The sequence below is a fragment of the Cervus elaphus genome, chromosome 9 (genome assembly GCF_910594005.1).
Source record: "Cervus elaphus chromosome 9, mCerEla1.1, whole genome shotgun sequence".
Lineage (NCBI taxonomy): Eukaryota > Metazoa > Chordata > Mammalia > Artiodactyla > Cervidae > Cervus > Cervus elaphus.
In genome coordinates this window covers 63,439,836-63,457,138 of record NC_057823.1, presented here as the reverse complement: position 1 = coordinate 63,457,138, position 17,303 = coordinate 63,439,836, and the positions used below count along the sequence as shown (strand labels likewise).

At 47.6% G+C, this 17,303-nt stretch overlaps 1 protein-coding gene across 3 annotated transcripts in view; it reads left to right on the top strand.

The window, feature by feature from the left end:
- The window catches only part of ANXA6 (annexin A6), a 47,733-nt gene extending 33,771 nt beyond the window's left edge, over positions 1 to 13,962 (top strand). For 2 of the 3 annotated variants that reach the window (XM_043913336.1, XM_043913337.1), the window contains exons 21-26: positions 4,388 to 4,405; positions 5,276 to 5,369; positions 6,515 to 6,610; positions 9,250 to 9,308; positions 10,635 to 10,757; positions 13,541 to 13,962. In XM_043913336.1, coding sequence (XP_043769271.1) covers positions 4,388 to 4,405; positions 5,276 to 5,369; positions 6,515 to 6,610; positions 9,250 to 9,308; positions 10,635 to 10,757; positions 13,541 to 13,600 — 450 coding nt within the window. In that variant the 3' untranslated portion in view covers positions 13,601 to 13,962. The remainder of the gene's footprint in view (positions 1 to 4,387; positions 4,406 to 5,275; positions 5,370 to 6,514; positions 6,611 to 9,249; positions 9,309 to 10,634; positions 10,758 to 13,540) is intronic. The other variant, XM_043913338.1, reaches the window with a different exon arrangement.
- The last annotated feature ends 3,341 nt before the right edge of the window (positions 13,963 to 17,303 follow it).

Genomic DNA, 17,303 nt, shown 5'->3' with positions numbered 1-17,303 from the left:
TGGAGGGGCAGGGCTGGTGTGACTTTTTGACACTGAGACTTTCAGCCCCTTGCAACTCTCCACCCTTAGAAGTGAGACTGTGACAGTTTCCACAACTTTCAAAGAGAGACTTGGGAGGGTGGTGCTGATTCTACTGACATTTCCTGTGTGAAGAGTAGGACTCAAGCCCTAGATCCTCAGATCTGAAAGGAACTTGAGGATTGTCTGAGTCAGACTCCTCATATTATAACCGGAAGATGGAGGCCCAAAGAGGGTGAATGACCCCTGAAACTCACACAGCAAATCAGTGGCCCAGGTGGAGTTGGGCCACTGATTGAGCAGGTCTTGGAGCTTACTGGGAAGGGGGCCTGAGTGCTAAAGGTCATTATTTTTTAAATGGGATCCAGGTCGAAGGGAATGTCCTGGGAGCCCTCGAAAGGGAGTTCATTGAGGTCAACCAAGGTCTTCTGCATTGCAAGCAAATTCTTTACTACCTGAGCCGCCAGGGAAGCCCTTCCTCCTTAAAACTCACCCCAAATCCATCCTCCATCCCAAAATCCATCCTCCAGGGAGTTCCACTTGGTGTTTGGGTCTCCCTGGGAAGCTGTGCTTCTAGTTGCTGCCAGCAGGGGGCAATAGTGGGCCTTGCTGGCCGCCACTCTTCAGAAGATAAGCCGGGAGAGAGAACCTGGGTGGTGTCAACTGAGGGAGCCAGAGCCAGGCCCTGTCCAGCTCAGCTGCTTCTCCAGATTTGCAGGTGCTAGACCCTGATCTTAGTGTGGACTCATTGTCTGACATCTAGAAACATTGGTTTCTCAAGTAATACATATTCTTTTGTAGAAACTTTAGAAAATACCAAAACAAAACCCCATATCCTGCTGCTAGTAATAACTATTGTTAATGGAGTATATCATTTTAGTTGTCTTTATGTATTTATAGAAATAGATTCCTGGTTTATAACAGTTAAAAAATGAATATTTTGTGAATATGGTTACTTTTTTTTTTAAATTTTATCTTTTGGCTGCACCGCACAGCATGTGGGATCTTGGTTCCTCAACCAGGGATCAAACCTGTGCCCTGTGCAGTAGACGTTCAGAACCTTAGCCACTGGACTGTCAGGGAAATCCCATATATCATTTTTTAAAAATCAACAGCATCATTTAATGGCTAAATACTATTCCATCTAAGAATCTGCCAAACTGTTTAACCAGCCCTTTGCCTAGTAACCAACTCTCATCATGTTCATGATTTTTTTTCCTTAGAATAGATTTCTAGAGGTGAGTTGGGAATACTACAAAGTGTACAAAACTTGAAGGCATTTGATATGCAGAGCCAAGGTTCCCCAGAAAAATAATGACATTAGTGCCTGATGGTTTTATACCTCTTCCTTCCCACCCTAAGTTCTTGGAGTCTGGGTCTGTTATGATCAGGTGACATATGTCCGGTATTTACCTGGTGCCCCACAGTATTGCAAATAGCTTCCTCTTTACTTAGTGTTCCCATGTGAGCAATAAATCATGTAAATGATCTCATTATTATAGACCCAGAGTGAAATAAAGAGTTGTGACCATTTTTAGATAATTCAATCTCCAGATTATTTTTTAATACAACAGCTTTATTGAAATATAATTTGCATACCATAATACTGGCCCATTTAAAGTATACAGTTAAGTGGTTGTATCTTCACAGATTTGTGCAGTCATCACTATGGTAATTTTAGAACATTTCATCACCCTAAAAAAAACCCTGTACAAATTGCGTTCCTTTTCATTTCCTCCCAACCCCCCAGCCCTATGCAACCACTAATCTACTGTCTGTTTATATAGATTTGCCTATTCTAGACATTTTATATAAGTGGAATCCTACAATATGTGGCTTTTGTGGCTAGCTTCTTTTACTTTATTATAACATTTTTATACATTTTCATCCATATCATATCATATATCAGTACTTCATTCCTTTCCATTGCCAAATAATATTTCATTTCATGGAGATATATATATATTTTACCTCCATTAGCTAATAGATGTTTGGGTTGTTTCTACTTTTTTCACGATTATGAATACTACTGTAAACATTTGTGTTTTTATGTGCATGAATATTTTCATTTCCCTTGGTTATATAGGAGTAGCATTGCTGGATCATGTGATAACTCTTTGTTTAGCTTTTGGAGGACTTGCCCAGATTAATTTTGGCATGAAGTAGCTGAGCTAATAAGGAAAAGCTCTTGTGTTGACTATCTGGAAAATTATTATAGTAACTCACTGCATTTTTCATATTACAAATATTATGATCTTAAATATGCTTTGCAAAAACAAATATATCTGGGGGTTCTCTGATCTAAAGTGAAGAAACTTTGGTACTTTAGGTTCCTTTTTGTTTAATTTTTTTAAACATCTCCCTCTTTTTAAAATAGCAATCCTAGACTTTTTAGCATAACGTTTGAAAAAACTGTGGTAAAGTACATTTAGCACATCTTACGATTTACCATCTTAACCTTTTCAAAGTGTAGTTCATCGGTGGTAAGTACATTCATGCTGTTGTGCAGCCATCTCCACCGTCCATCCACTGACCTCTTCATCCTACAAAACTAAAAGTCTATACTCATTAGACAGTAACCACCCACCTCTCTCCCCCCAGCCCCCACAGGCCCTGTTCTTTTTATCTCCATGAAATTGACTACTCTAGGTACCTCACATATTTGAAATCATAATAGTATTTGTCCTTTTCTGACTAATTTCACTTAGCATAATGTCTTCGGGGTTCAACCAGGTTTTGTGTTTTTTTTAATAGATCTTTTTCTTTAAGAGCTTTTATTTATGTATTTATTTTGGCTGTACTGCTCCGCATGTAGGATCTAGTTCCCCAACTAGGGATCAAACCCATGCTCCTTCCAGTAGAAGCGAGGAGTCCTAACCACTGGACTGTCAGGGAAGTCCCAACCAGGTTGTTTTTAATGTGGGAAAGTGTAGATAAAACTGGAAGCAGGGACTTCCCTGGTGGTCCAGTGGCTAACACTCCATGCTCCCAATGCAGGGGGCCAGGGTTCTATCCCTGGTCAAGGAACTAGATCCCACATGCCACAACTAAGATATGGTGCAGCTAAATAAATTAAAAAAGCAAACGAAGCAACAACAACAAACCCAGAAACATCCCATAATCCTAGTAGCTCTGATAGCTCCTATTTGACTTTTTTCTAAAAAATTAAAATAATGTGTTTGTATGTTGAGAAAATATGAACATAAAATTTCAGGAAAAATACAATGCCAAAGTTCTTCCCCCAGTCCTTCTCTTTAAAGGTAATCACTGTCAACAGTATCCTGACTATCCCTCTAGCACAACTTCCCAGTAAATATGTAAGAGTGAGCATACTTTATCTTTTCTTATTGAGGTAAAAGAAACACTTATATGCAACATGGTGTACTTTACTTTCTTGCTTGATTTAAATGGAAGCTCTCTCCTAGCAGTCCTGTAGACCAGTCCCATTCTTTTTACTAGCTGAGAGGATTTCCATTGCTAAATGAACCATAGCTCCATTAACAAGCAATCTAGTAAAGGTTTCCAGTTTTCCTCTATTACCAGTGAGCACCCTTATAGTGTATCTCCAAAGATATAGTTGGCTAGTTTATTTGCAAGAGAAATTCCTAGCAACATAGTTGCTTGATCAAAGACATGTGCATTTTGAACTTTGATAGACATTACAAATTTATGTGGCAAAAATGGTTTCTAAAGAATAAAGCTATTGAGAAGTTTATGAAGAGGATGATTTCAGTCTGCTCAACAGAATAAAGTAGTCAGCAGAGTTTTGGGTAAACAGGCAAAAGCAAAACTCCACCCGGGGGGAGCAGAGGGCTGACTGTATTTCGTTCCCAGGCCCTGCGAGTCACAGCCATTTGCCTAACAAAATAGTGTCCTAACCTCAGAACTTTGTGCTCAGCATGATGCAGTGATGGAAGTTCACCCTTGTGAGATGACTGGGGCAGCTGGCATTTTCCCACCTGATCAGCTGCGTGTCCCCACCCCCCAGGCCTCAGCTTTCCTGTGTCCTGTCTGTTACATGAGAGGGTGTGTGACAGGTCTCTGGAGGACCCTTCAACCCCGATGTGATGAAGGGTGTAGGGACAGGGCACTTCTCACATGGAACTTCTCGGTGGCAGGCGAGAGGGGCAGGGTGTCCTGCCCTGTGTCCTCCGGTTATCCCTCCAGTAAGCACGTCCATCGTTAATTCTCAGACCTGTCCTCGTTTTGAGTCCATCTCAAAGATCAGGGGAAGGTGTCCCCCCAGCCCCTCCTTGCCCGCCCCGCATGCCGAGCCGGGCTCCCTCACCTGCACCCCAGCGCCCCCTCTCCGGGCCTCCTCTGACTCTCGCCTTCCCCTCTCTCCCTTCTCTCTCCTCCCTGCCCTCAGGTGGCTGCTGAGATCTTGGTGAGTGCCCTGTTCTTCACGCGGGCTTTAATGGTCTGAGTCTGGCTGTGCCTCTGGGTGGGGCTGAGCGGGCAGAGTCAGGCACGATTTGGGGGCCTGCCCCCCAGGTTCTCTCTCTCCCCTTCAGGACCTCCAAAGAACCCCACTGCATGAAAAATGGGCTGGGCAAGTGTTTCCCAAACTTCACCACTCAACCACCCGCCAGAATGGTGCTATATACCACCGGCTGTGAATAGTGCTTTAAATGGACTCTTATTTTAACCCCAAATGAGTTGTTTTATTTTTTACTTTCTGAATGCGCCCTGTGGCCTGTGGGGTCCCAGTTTCCTGGCCAGGGATCAAACCCTCGCCCCCTGCAGTGGGACCACAGAGTGTTGATTGCTGAACCACCAGGGAAGTTCCCAAATTGAGTTATTTTAAAGGAAATTTCATATTGATGTAAATAGAACTGACCCGAAGATCACTGTGGAAATAAATAAGTGGTGTGTAAACACGTTTGCCTGTTTACCACACTTGGGGAAACACTGGCTAGGCCATCTTTCCTTGCACACATGCACACACACACTTCCCCAGAGAGGCTTTCAGAGGGGTTTAAAGATGGAAGAAGAATCTGAGTCTCCATGCCCAGTCCCTGCTTGCCTTTCCCCCGGGCCCAGTCCTGTGTCCCCAAGGCTAAGGTGGGGGTGCTCTGTGCTCTGGGTGAGTCCATGTGGTCCCTGGGAGCCAGAGAGGGATGTGGAGACTGAGGAAGGGCCTCCTTGGGTGACTGGGTTAGCCCAGCTTCTCACCACCCTCGACCTGGAAGTGAAAAACAACCAAGGCTTTTTTGTGTCTCCCCTCCCCATTCTTGCCCCCACCTGGACTCTGCAGGAAATAGCAGACACGACCAGTGGAGACAAATCTTCCCTGGAGACACGATTCATGATGATCCTCTGCACGCGGAGCTATCCGCACCTCCGGAGAGGTGAGGCCCAACTCCCTCCCCTCCCAAGGCAGCGGGAAGATCCCCAACCCTTGACAGGAGGAGCCAGCTGCCCACCCACCCACCCCTTTCCCCAGCAAGGGAGTTTGTTGGCTGACCGGGACTCAGGAACCCCAGGGTCTGGTCCTGGCTGTGATGCTAATAGCATCATTGAGCCTTGGGCCAACTCTCCTCACCTCCTTAGGGAAACACGGGTGATGTCTGGGATAAAGGATGGCAGGTGGCTTTTGCCTCCAAGGCCAACTCTACAGGGTTCATAGTGGCTGCCTAGAATGCTGTGTTGAGAAGGATTTGAAGGTTCTGTGTCACGGCTCTTTGGTGACATCTGCCAGGAGCAAGGCAGTGAAGGGTGGTGATGACAGAGACCACGTGCATGTCTTAGAGACACACTCAGGCTGCCACATGCACCGCTGTTTGCGGCGACCCTGACATTAGGTGGTTGTGAGGTGCCCTTGCTATTAAGACAGTGACATTTTAACGTGCACGTGACTGGTACTTGCCAATGAAATACTTAAGGGGCTTTAGCACAGTGACTAAAAGAATAGACTTGGGAGCTGGACTGGCTTGATTCGAATCTCCCACATATCAGTCATGTGACCCTGGGCAAGTTACTGAATATCTGTGCCTTCCTTCCCTTCCCTATAAATATGGGATTTTAATTCTACCTCACATGACTGTTGTGAGGATGCAAAAAATAATAATACACCAAAGTGCTTGATACCTGATAACTTCCTTAGTGTTATCATTGTGATTACTTGCATTAATCTCTATCCCAACTTGACTCGGGAGGAAAGGGGGGCCCAGAAAGGGGGAGGGGTTCACCCAAGGTCCTTTGATGAGCTTGGGGGACAGCTGTGAATAGCATGTATGCTCCTTCTACTACCCCAATCTGAGTTCCTGAAACTTGCCTGAAGCTCTGGGGCAGTGTCTGACTTGATACAGGCTTGGCTCAGAGCTCAAGGCAGCCTTGAGGTCAGAATGTTTCTTCCACAGCAGCCCTGCCCAGTGGATTTAGGTCTGGGCTGCAGCCACCCCAGCTGCTGCTGGGTGGTGGGGGAAAGGATAATGTCCCCCTAAACCCCGCATCAGAGCTCACCTCCCACCTCCGGGGCTTCTCTTGGGGCCAGTCTTCCAGGAGTTCGTCAAGATGACCAACTATGACGTGGAGCACACCATCAAGAAGGAGATGTCCGGGGATGTCCGAGACGTGTTTGTGGCCATTGGTAACTGGCGGGGACCAAGGGCAAGGGCTGGGGAGGGACAGGAAGCATGTCCAGAGTCCCTGGATGAGTGTGGCCTTTGCAACTTCTTTAACTACTAGTTCTGGAAAATAAGCACTGCCACTTCTTGGGGTCTGCCGGTGTGTGATTGGCGGGGTAACATGAGGACTCGTTCTAGGCGGCAGGGCAGGATAAGGAAAGAGCTCTCTCTGGGGAGGTAGCTGGGAGGGTGATGGCTGGACTGGGGTTCAGTGTCCTGCAGGTCTAGGGTGTGTATGCGCACACACACCTTTTCCTCCTCCCAGCACCTGGATCCCTTTGGCTACTCTCTTATTGCATAATATTAGTTCTTGCCTTTGAAAAGTCTTTCCGCTTTTGGATCTCAATTCTCCATGTATACAAATGACTGAGTAGATACAAGCAAAGGTCAGATTTGTTTTTATTAGCATTAGTGATTAGCAGTATCTTATTTTATGACTACAATACAATGCGTTGTATTGATGCACTTTTTTTTTTAATCTTACCTTGAGGTATCAGTGGAAGGTTTTCACATAATTGCCATCAATTACAGGATGCCTCTTGATTTTAGGGACTTCAAAAGCCAGGAAAAGTTATTTTAGAACATAGGAAGCAGAGGTGTTATTGTCATGATGTTATTGTTTAATTTATAGTGGATCTTTACCAGCTGGGAACAACACTTAGGAGACAGAATAGCATAGTAAATCCAGGTAGAGTCCCATCTGTGCCACTTATTAGCTGTGCAGTTATATCCTTTAGCAGGTCATGAAAACCCTGTGCCTCAGTTGTCCTCTGAAAAGTGGATGTGATAATAGTACCAGATTTAAAGGAGTTAATTATACGACACAAAAAACACAGCCTCCTGGCACATAAAAGGCACTGGATAAATATTAACTTCTATTGTTATTTCCTGTCAGGCCCTGCGTGAAGTTAGTTGCACACAGCTTTGTTTGAATCCTCACAAAGTGCTTTTATCTGCTTATTTTATAAAGTGGGATGCTGGGGTTCAGCAAGGTTATATATCAGTAGTGGAAGCAGGACTGGAACCAGAGGCTATCTGAGCCCAAAGCACAGGCTCGTATTAATCCCAGAGTAATTGGTCTGTGGAGACGCATCTAGACCTTGCTCTCCTCCTGTTGCTCCCGCTTTCCTCTTTTCCCACCTAGAACACGTGTATGTACATGTGTGTGCATAGACGTTCCGCTCCACTTCACTCCATCCCATGGCAGGCCCCGGGGTCCTTTGAAGCAGGTGGGTGGGCTTCAGGTTCCAGGGAAGGCTTTCCGGGTTGGTTGCAGAAGATGGAAGTTTCTGCCCAGTCTCCTTAACCACACTGACTGAGCCCACGCTTGCAGTCAGGGCAGGCTCCTTGGAGAAGGTGACAGGACTGGGGATGTGGATTTGGGGAGGTAGAGTAGTGGAGGGCAGACAGGAAACTTCTCCTTACCTGGGGGAAACAGAGGAGATGAGAGAACAAAGGGAGACAGGAGCTTTGATTTTCAGGTCGAGGAGCTTGGGTTTTGTTTAGGATGTGGTAGGGAACTACATATGGACCCAGGAAGGTCAGTATATGATGTGGTCTTTCCCACAGGGTCCTGAGCCTGCCTGCAGGGGTGGGTACATGCATGAGTGTGCCCTTGGGATGCATGGCTCCAGCCTCTTGGCCCCTGCCCTCCTCATAGAGATACTTTTACATCCAGAGTCATTCTAACGTTCTGGCTCTGGCGTCTGAAACCTCCTCCTTAAGCTACCTGAGACACCCCTTCTGATTCCTATGAGCTCTGGGGCCTTGGAATCCAACAGCTGCTGAGGGCTAGAGACCCACCCGCCACCCCCAGCCTTGGAGGGTGGGAGGTTGTTACATCAGGCAAGCAGTATTTGGGGTGGCGCTAGGTAGATTGATGCAAACATGTGCAGACTCTGGGGCAATCCTCAGCCCCGGGGATTGGCAGTGCCCTAAATTACACTGACAGTCTTTCTTTGGCGTAGTGTTTCTCTCCATCAGGAGTCCTCAAACATTAGGCTGTACCACAGTGAGGTGTGCAACCAGCCAGGTTTGTGCTAACACCAGGAATGCCCCAGGCAAAGTGGGGTGAGCTGGTCACCCACCTTCCAAGGTCCAGATTCAGCACATCCCGGGGGTGGGACACAAGAATGTACATTTCTACCAGGTTCTCAGATGATGCAGACAACTTCCAGGAACTAAACTTTGAGAACTTCTGCTTGAAATATTTCTTGAATCTGAGTCTCTAGGGTGGAGCCTAAAACCTGAGTTTTACTCAAGTTCTTCTTTGATTCTGTTGCACTTAGAAGTCTGAGGCCCTGTACCGTGGCTTCGCGAGTGGTTTCTTCCCTTTGAGTCCTCTGCGAGCCTTGGTTAACTACAAGCACCTCAGCAGGAAACGAGAGGCAGCTGAGTGAGAGCCAGGTCCATGGATGAGACAGAGGAGGTGTCAGGAGGGGGAGTGAAGGTGTCAGGCCTGGGGGTGACCCTGGCTTGGCCACGACCCTGGGCACAGGTTGCAGGGAGAGGATATGCTCCTTCAGTAGCAGCATCAGCAGCCCGTGGTCGGGCCACACCTCCTCTGACCAAGTGCCCTGCATCTCTTTCTTCTTCCTACCAGTTCAAAGTGTCAAGAACAAGCCTCTCTTCTTTGCCGACAAACTTTACAAATCCATGAAGGTAAGAAAACTTACTCGTGTGTTCCTTTCCCCTTGAGCACCTCCACCCCTATCAGCACAGGTGGGCACCACCTGCCGGGCCTGGAGTTGGGGTGGCTTCCGCCTGATTGATGTTTCTCAGCCTCTGTCCCAGGCCTGGTTCTAGGTGAGCAGTTCTCCACCAGGGGTCACGTTGCCCCCTGGGGAACCCCTGGGCAACGTTCAGATGCATCTGGGTGTCACAGCTGGGGGAGTGTTGCTTTTGGCCTCCAGTGGGTAGAGAGCAGGAATGCTGCTAAACAGCCTCCAGTGCACACACACAACCCCACAGCAGAGAATGGTCTGGTCCCAGATGCCGAGGTTGACAAGCGTATTCTGGGAACTTGAAAAGAACAGTCTCTGCCCCCCTGGCACTCCCATTCTAGCAGGTGAAACAGTGTCTCCTGTGACAAATGATCACAAAAGGAAGCGAGTGCTCAGCTCTGGGACTAGCTCTGGCTTTCTGAAAACCCAGGCCACTCTGGCCAGCCTCCCAACCCAACAGTGGAGTCCCAGCTGCTGACAGAGCCTGGACATTCTGTTTACTGGGAGTGAGCCTGGGACCCCTCTTAGTCTTCTGTCCTCAAACATGACAACCATCTCTTGAGCCCTGGCCATGTGCAGCCCTGACTCCTCAGCTGGTGTTCTGAGCTCCCTGGGGGGCAGAGGTGCGCCTTGGCTGCCCATATATTCCGTGTTCTGTGTCTGCTCCTTGGATGCCCTGTATTAGTTTCCCAGGACTGCTGTCACAAATTGAGTGTTCTTTCACAATTCTGGAGGCCAGAAGCCCAAAATGAAGGTGTTGGCAGGATGGGTTCCTCCTGGAGGCCCTAAGGGAGAAAAGCTCTCCCATGCCTCTCCCCCAGCTTCCGATGGTTGCCTGGAACCCTCGTGTTTCCCGGCTTGTGGCTGAGTCCCTCCAGTCTCTGCCTTTATCTGTGTGTATGTCCACATGTCCTTCACGTAAGGACACCAGTCACTGGATCTTGGGCTCACCCCAATGCAGTATGTCCTCTACTAATTTCATGTGCAAAGACGCTATTTCCAAAGTAGGTCACCTTGTAAAGCTCCAGGTGGACATGAATTTGGGGAGCATGCTATTCAGCTCATATAGGCAATTATTGCCTCTGTCTGGCCAGTCCTAGGCACAGGGGAGTTGGAGTCAGGGCTGTTTATGGAAGACAGAGGCAGGATGTCCCACCCCGGGTTGCAGGGGAAATGGACAGGAGCAGATGGACACCCACGAGCTCCTGCCTGACCTAGCCCCCTTCCTCCTGCTCTGTGTCTCCCTGGCACCTGACTCCACCAGGGTGCTGGCACAGATGAGAAGACCCTCACCAGGATCATGGTCTCACGGAGTGAGATCGACCTGCTCAACATCCGGCGGGAGTTCATCGAGAAATACGACAAGTCTCTCCACCAAGCCATTGAGGTGAGGGGCAGGTGGGATGAGAGGTCAGGGGGTAGGGGGGAGTGTCAGATGCTCCAACATGGAAGTTCTTATTGTTCCCAGAGTGTCACCTCTTAGAACAACCAAGACGTTGCTAAATGAGAGGAGATCTGCCTTACTGTCCATACCAAAATAAATTCCAGATGGACCAAAGGCTTGTAATTTAGGATTTCCCGAATAAAACAAGAGCCCCTTTTCTTGCTTTTTAAAAGCAATTTTATTGAATCATAATTTACAGACCACAAAATTCACCTGTTTTAAGGGCATGAGTCAGTAATGTCTCCTCCACAGTTCAGTGTTTTCATCACCCCACTGTCGTCCCTTGTACCTGCTTCCACTGCCCGCTCTAGGCAGCTTTCAAGTGACTTTCCATCTCTAAAAACTTGCCTTTTCTGACTATCTCATGTCAATGGAATCAGGTATATGTCTAGCTTTTTCGTTTATGAAGCCTGTTTCTTGAACGTTGAGATTGACCGAAATCTTAAAGCTTGATGCTATACTTGGTTGACAAGACCGTGGCGAAGCTCACAGGCAGTCTCAGACAGACTTGGTGGAGATGTGAATTGGTAGAACATGTTTATTATTTTTTCTTCCAGTTTTACTGAGATGTAATTGACATATGATATAATTGACATATAACACTATATAAGTTTAAGGGTACAATATAAAGATTTGACTTGTATATATCATGAAATGCTTATCACAGTAACTTTAGTGAACATCCATCATGTTATATAGAAACAAAATTAAAGAAGTAGAAAAATGTTTTTTGTGTGTAATGAGAACTTTTAGGATTTACTCCCAACTTTTGTATATTATTATATAATTTTTATATATTATATATTACAGCAGTGTTAATTATATGTTTCATGTTGTACATTGCATCCCTAGTGCTTATAACTGGAAGTTTGTACTTCTTGACTACATCATCCAGTTCCTCTTCCTGCCACCTACAAATCTGAACTGATTCCTATGAGTTTATTTGTTTTTGAGTTATAATTGATCTATAACCCTCGGTTATTTCCTATTATACAATGTAGTGATTTTTTTTCTATACATTTCAAAATGATCACCACAGTAAGTCTACTTAAAATGTGTCACCGTACAAAAGTATTAGTTATTGACTGTATTTACCACACTATACATTTCATACCCGTGACTTTCATTTTAATTGGCAACTAGAAGTTTGTACCTCCAATCTCCCTCACCTTTTTCTTTCCTCCCTCTCTCCCCTCTCCTCTGCCAATTGCTATTTGCTCTCTGTATCTATAGCTCTTTCTTTTTTGTTAGATTCTGAGTATAAATGAAACTATACAGTATTTTTCTGACTTATTTCACGTAGCACAATAATCTCTAGGGCCATCTATGTTCTTAGAAATGGCGAGCTTTCATCTTTATGGCTGAGTGATATTCCATTGCATGTATATACTACATCTTTTTCATCTATTCACCAGTTGATGGGCACTTGGGCTGCCTCCACACCTTAGCTATTGTAAATAATGCTGCTGTGAACATAGGGGTGCATATATCTTTTCTAAGTAATGTTTGTTTTCTTTGGATAAACACCCAGGAGTGAAATTGCTGAAACATATGGTCATTCTATTTTTAATTTTTTGAGGAATCTCCATACTTTTTCCATAGTAGCCTATTTGGCTGAAAGTTTTACTTTCATTTTAGGTCTGAAGGACTCATTAACAAAAGAAACCACTCATTACACACACAATAAACAATTTTAATATTTAATAGAGGATTATTTGACTTAATTTCATGTACAGTCATTTAAAGAAAAGAAATAGAAACGATCGAGAAAGGTAATAGCATATACATCACCACACTGAGCCGAAACCCACATTCAGACTTGAATAGTGCTGGGAAGTTCCAAGTAAAAGCAATCTGGTGTCTCAATGGGAAAAAGGTCTCTGGTGGTGCATCCACCCCACAGGTGAGCTCTGGGGGCTTCCGATTATAATCCCAGGCTACAGACTTGTATCATCATCAGTTTGTACACAAAAATGCAGCTCTGGTTTTCCTATAACATTTATAATGCTGTTTGTTTCACTTTGTGAATCCTAAGACTTCTTCAATACTAGGGGGCTGGCCAGGCCTCCAGGGCCTCAGGAACCTCCGAGACCTACCCCCTTTCTTACGCAAAGTGCTGCTTATGTGCTTGCAGGCAGGCACGTAGTCTAGGCAAGGTCAGAGACAGTCAGAGGCCTGCTTCTGAAGCCTAAATAAGGCTACCTCCATTTCTATTTCCCTAACATAAACCTAATGATGTTCACATAAATTTCTGCAAGGGCTAGTACCCAGCAAGTGCTCAATAATGTTTGCTCAAATAAGGGATCCCATAACACATGTATTAATGATCTTGGGGGGAGAGTATTAGCAGAGTATAAGGGAAGAGGCCAGAATAGAGGGCTTCACAGCAGAGGGGGAACCTGATGGCAGACAGGGTTTGGGGGCAGTGCAGAGGGCATGCTGGATGCAGGAGTGGTAGGCGTTTAGGTAGTAAGATGCTCAAGATGCTTCCAGAAGGAAAGGAGGGAGGTGAAGCCACAGAGCTTCATGAGGGTCAGGCCACACAAGGCCTTGAGGCCAGGCTGAGAGCTTGGACATCTTCCCTGAGGCTAACGGGGAGCCACAGAAGGGACATGGGGGCATTTATGTGTGGGGGGTGACATCCAGGCTGAGAGCAGCTGGGAGGAGGGGGCCTTGAGGTCATCGATACTGTTCCACTCACTCTGCTCTCCCTCTGACCCTGCCAGGGTGACACCTCCGGGCACTTCCTGAAGGCCTTGCTGGCCATCTGCGGAGGCGAGGACTGAGGCCGCTGGTGTTCGCGGGCACCTCTGCTGAGAGATGGTCAGCAGCACCGCCTGCCACGACCCAGCCCGCTGCTCCAGCTTCAGAGACTAAAGAAGGGACAGGGTGGGGGGAGGGGTCAGGGTGGGCGCTTGTCTTCGCTGGGGTTTAGGGAAAACTCCCACTCCCGTGAGCCACTGAGGGCCCCGCACAGTCACCCCTGCTCCCGTCTGAGTGGCCGAAGAACCGGAGCCACCGATCCCGTCCACCTCCACTCCCCATCCTCCTCCTCCTCACGCCTTCCCAGCTTCCATCCCTTGTCACAGCCACTGCCCTGGTCTGGGCTTTATCGAAGCCAAAAACATACTGAGCCTCTGTCTGTGAAGTGAGTGATGTGTGTGTGCTTTTATGGTGGGGTGTGGTGGCAGGTGCCAGTTCTAGGGGAGGGGAGGGAGGAGGAAATGTGTCGAGCCAGCTGACAGTCCTCCCACTGTTTCACTGCTACCTCATCCCGATTGTTGTGCTAGAGCACTGAACCAGGGGCACAGAGATCTGGGTTTAAGTTTGCACCCGCCTCACACCTGCTTTGTGACCTTATGCCAGTCTCTTTCCCTCCCCAAGTCTCTATTTTCTTATCCACAAAATATAGGTTCGACAAAAAGATCTTGGCTTATTCTTCTACATTGACATTCTAGGATGTGCCTCCAAATCGTTCCCTTTCCATTTCTTCTCTCTTTAAATAGAGATATGCAGGTACATAAATGCATTTCCAAGGGGGATCTGTGATTTTGATGTAGAACCTGCAGCCTGAGTTATCGCCATTGGAGCCAAGGTGTTAAGCTGCCCGGGAGGGGCTTCTGTCTTTCCACCCTTTCCTGGGAATCCCAAACAAGGGTCAGAGCTTGGGTCCAGACTGAGAAGGCTGGCCCTGCTGGCTCTAGGTTTCAGGTCTCTTCTTTCTCCTCTGCTGCCTGGATGTTGCTCTGTGAGCTCTTCGTCTGTTAACCTCTGAGCCCAGACTTCCTCTTTTGAACTCTTCAGGGGTACCAGATGTGATCGTGATCTGGGGAGGCCTGTGGAAAGCTTCCACTTTGTGAAGATCAGTGATCAACAGGTCAGCTGCACTTTCTCCATCTCCCTGACCTCAGCTCTGGTTCTGCTCTGGGACTCAGATCTCACATTGCCCAGCACCATGGCATGTGGGTGCCTGGGGGCTGGAGGGCTCTGCTCCCTGTCCCGGCTGACCTGCCCCCTCCTCCTGCAGTTCAGTGTGTGTTTATTCGCTGATCAGGGAACAGGGTGAGGGGTGTTGGGAAACATGCTGGTCTGGTCTTTTTCCCTAGCTGCGCTGTGTGTGGCGTGGGGGAATCTTAGTTCAGTGATAAGGGATTGAACCTGTACCCCCAGCAACAGAAGCTCAGAGTCTTAACCCCTGGACCACCAGGGAAGCCCCACGTCTGGTCGTGTGTGACCTTGGACCAGCCCCTGCCCTCTCTGGGTCTCTGTCTTCATGTGTGCCGTGAGGGGTTGGCCCTGACAGTTTTGAAGAACCCTCTCTCCATCTGAACGTAATGAGTCTGAAAGTCAGGCAGTTACCGTGTGTCTTCCCCACTTCCTTCCCTCCACCAGGCTGTGAGCCCAAACTCTGTGAGGGTCAGCTGAGACTTGTTTGGGTATTTGCCCAATTTGATTGTTACCATAGGTAAATTAACATGGCGATTCAGAGCTGTGGAGTCAGACCTTTGCCACTGACTGACTGTGAGCATGTTATCTCTCTGAGCCTCAGTTTCCTCGTCTCTAAGACAGGGCCCAGTCCCACCTCTGGCACAGCCTTTGTGGAGTAAATGAGATAGTTTGTGGAAGTTCAGGGCTGCCTGGCCCAGAGTGAGGGGCTGGGACCACCCACCCTGAGCCAGGCGCCACTGCCGGACCTGAGAGGTGGCATCCAAGATGTTTTCTTGAGCTTTGCTTTCAGGAAGTTGTCAGCAGTGGATCACAGAGGCATCCCAGAACGAATACGACAGTGTCCTAAAAATACGCACTGAGGGAAGAATAGGTTGAGGGTGGGAGTGGTGGAATCTGAGGGAATAGATGTCGGAAGGCCTCATAGGCCCGGGGGGGACACAGAAGCGGAGAAACCAGGAATTTCTAGAATTCCTAGAAACCAGGAAGAAGGAGAGCTCACACGGAGTCCTGCCTGTGTACACCACTCTAAACCCTCTACAGGCAGTTTTCTCAGTTAAGGGATGTTGCCTTCTGAGATTGGTCAGCAGTAGGAGGGAGACCCTCATCTGCTTTTGTTTTATTTATTTGGCAGCATGTGGGAGCTAGTTCCCTGATCAGGAATAAAACCCGGGCCCCCTGCATTGGGATTTTGGAGTCGTAGCCACTGGACCATCAGTAAAGTCCCCGCTCAGTGTTTTGAGTTTTGAGGGGAGGTAGGCAAGATTAGAAATGGGAATTGGCATCTAATTAGAGGAGCTTGTAAGTCAGGATTGTATCATAACCCAGGGGTGGCCTTTGGAGGTTCTTTGGAAAACCTATGGGAGACCTCTCTGGCAGTCCAGTGGTTAAGACTCTGTGCTTCCACTGTCGGGGGCAGGGGTTCGATCCCTGCTCGGGAAACTAAGATCCCAGGTGCCATGCAGCATGCCAAAAAAAAATTTTTTTTTTTTTTTTTTTTTTTAAAAAGAGAGGCTATGAAGAAAGAGAGACCAGTTGGAAGGCTATTAAAATAGTCCCACTAAGTCCCAGGTTCCTGCAGAAGAAACCATGCCTTTTCCTTGAAGCTGTGACGGAGGAAGGAGTCACTGCTGTTCTGAATCCAAGACACCTCGTCCATCCAGTCATCCACTCATGCAGCTTGTCCTTACTGAATGCCTCCTATGTGCCATGCCACGTGCAAGATGCTAAAGATATAAAAAAAGTTAGACCCTCGTGGTCCTCATCCTTAAGAGATTCTGTTCAAGTGTCCCTCCCACCCACCTCTCTCCAAAACATAGTATCATACAACACGGGAGCTTGTTTCTGTGGCCAAAGTTCAACAGAGAGAAGTGGTGGGGTCTAAATTAAAAACGAAAGGAAAGAGAAAGCGGAACCCAGACCGCTGCTGTCTCAAAGTGGGAGCACGGGAGGATGGTCGTGACATCCTAAGTGTGAGAGGGGCCCTCAGAAATTCTCACCTCCCTTTCAGCCAGACAGACAGCTGACACCTCACAGGCCCAGGGTCACAGAGCCTTTCAGTGGCAGACACAACCGGAACCATGCGGTTCTGACCCCAGTCCGGCACTTATCAACACCCCCGCAGGTCCTTCCACTTCCTTCAGTCTTCCCTAGAGGGCTTCAGCCTTCCTCCAGCTCCCAACTGGTCCCCTCCAGCCCTGAGCCCTGCCTTTTCCCTCAAGAAAAACACTTCCCAGCAGCTCTGGTCTGTGGTGCACTTGGGTCTTTACGGCCACGAGGAAGTGTGTGAAGGAAGTGGCTGGTTGGTAGGAGATTGCCCTTTCGACCTGAGCCGAGAGTGACGACTTGGGGATTGCCACCGTCCTATTTCCTGCTTTGGAGAGCTCCGTGGGAAGTGTGGGCTATTTACAAGACCCCGATATTTGCTGTGGCCGGCTTTGCTGAGAGCCAAGTCACCGCCAGAGTGATCCCACTGGAGAAGTCCCTCCTCGGTCATCCTCCTCTGCTGTTATGACAACTAACCGGGAGTCGAAGTGCTGAGGC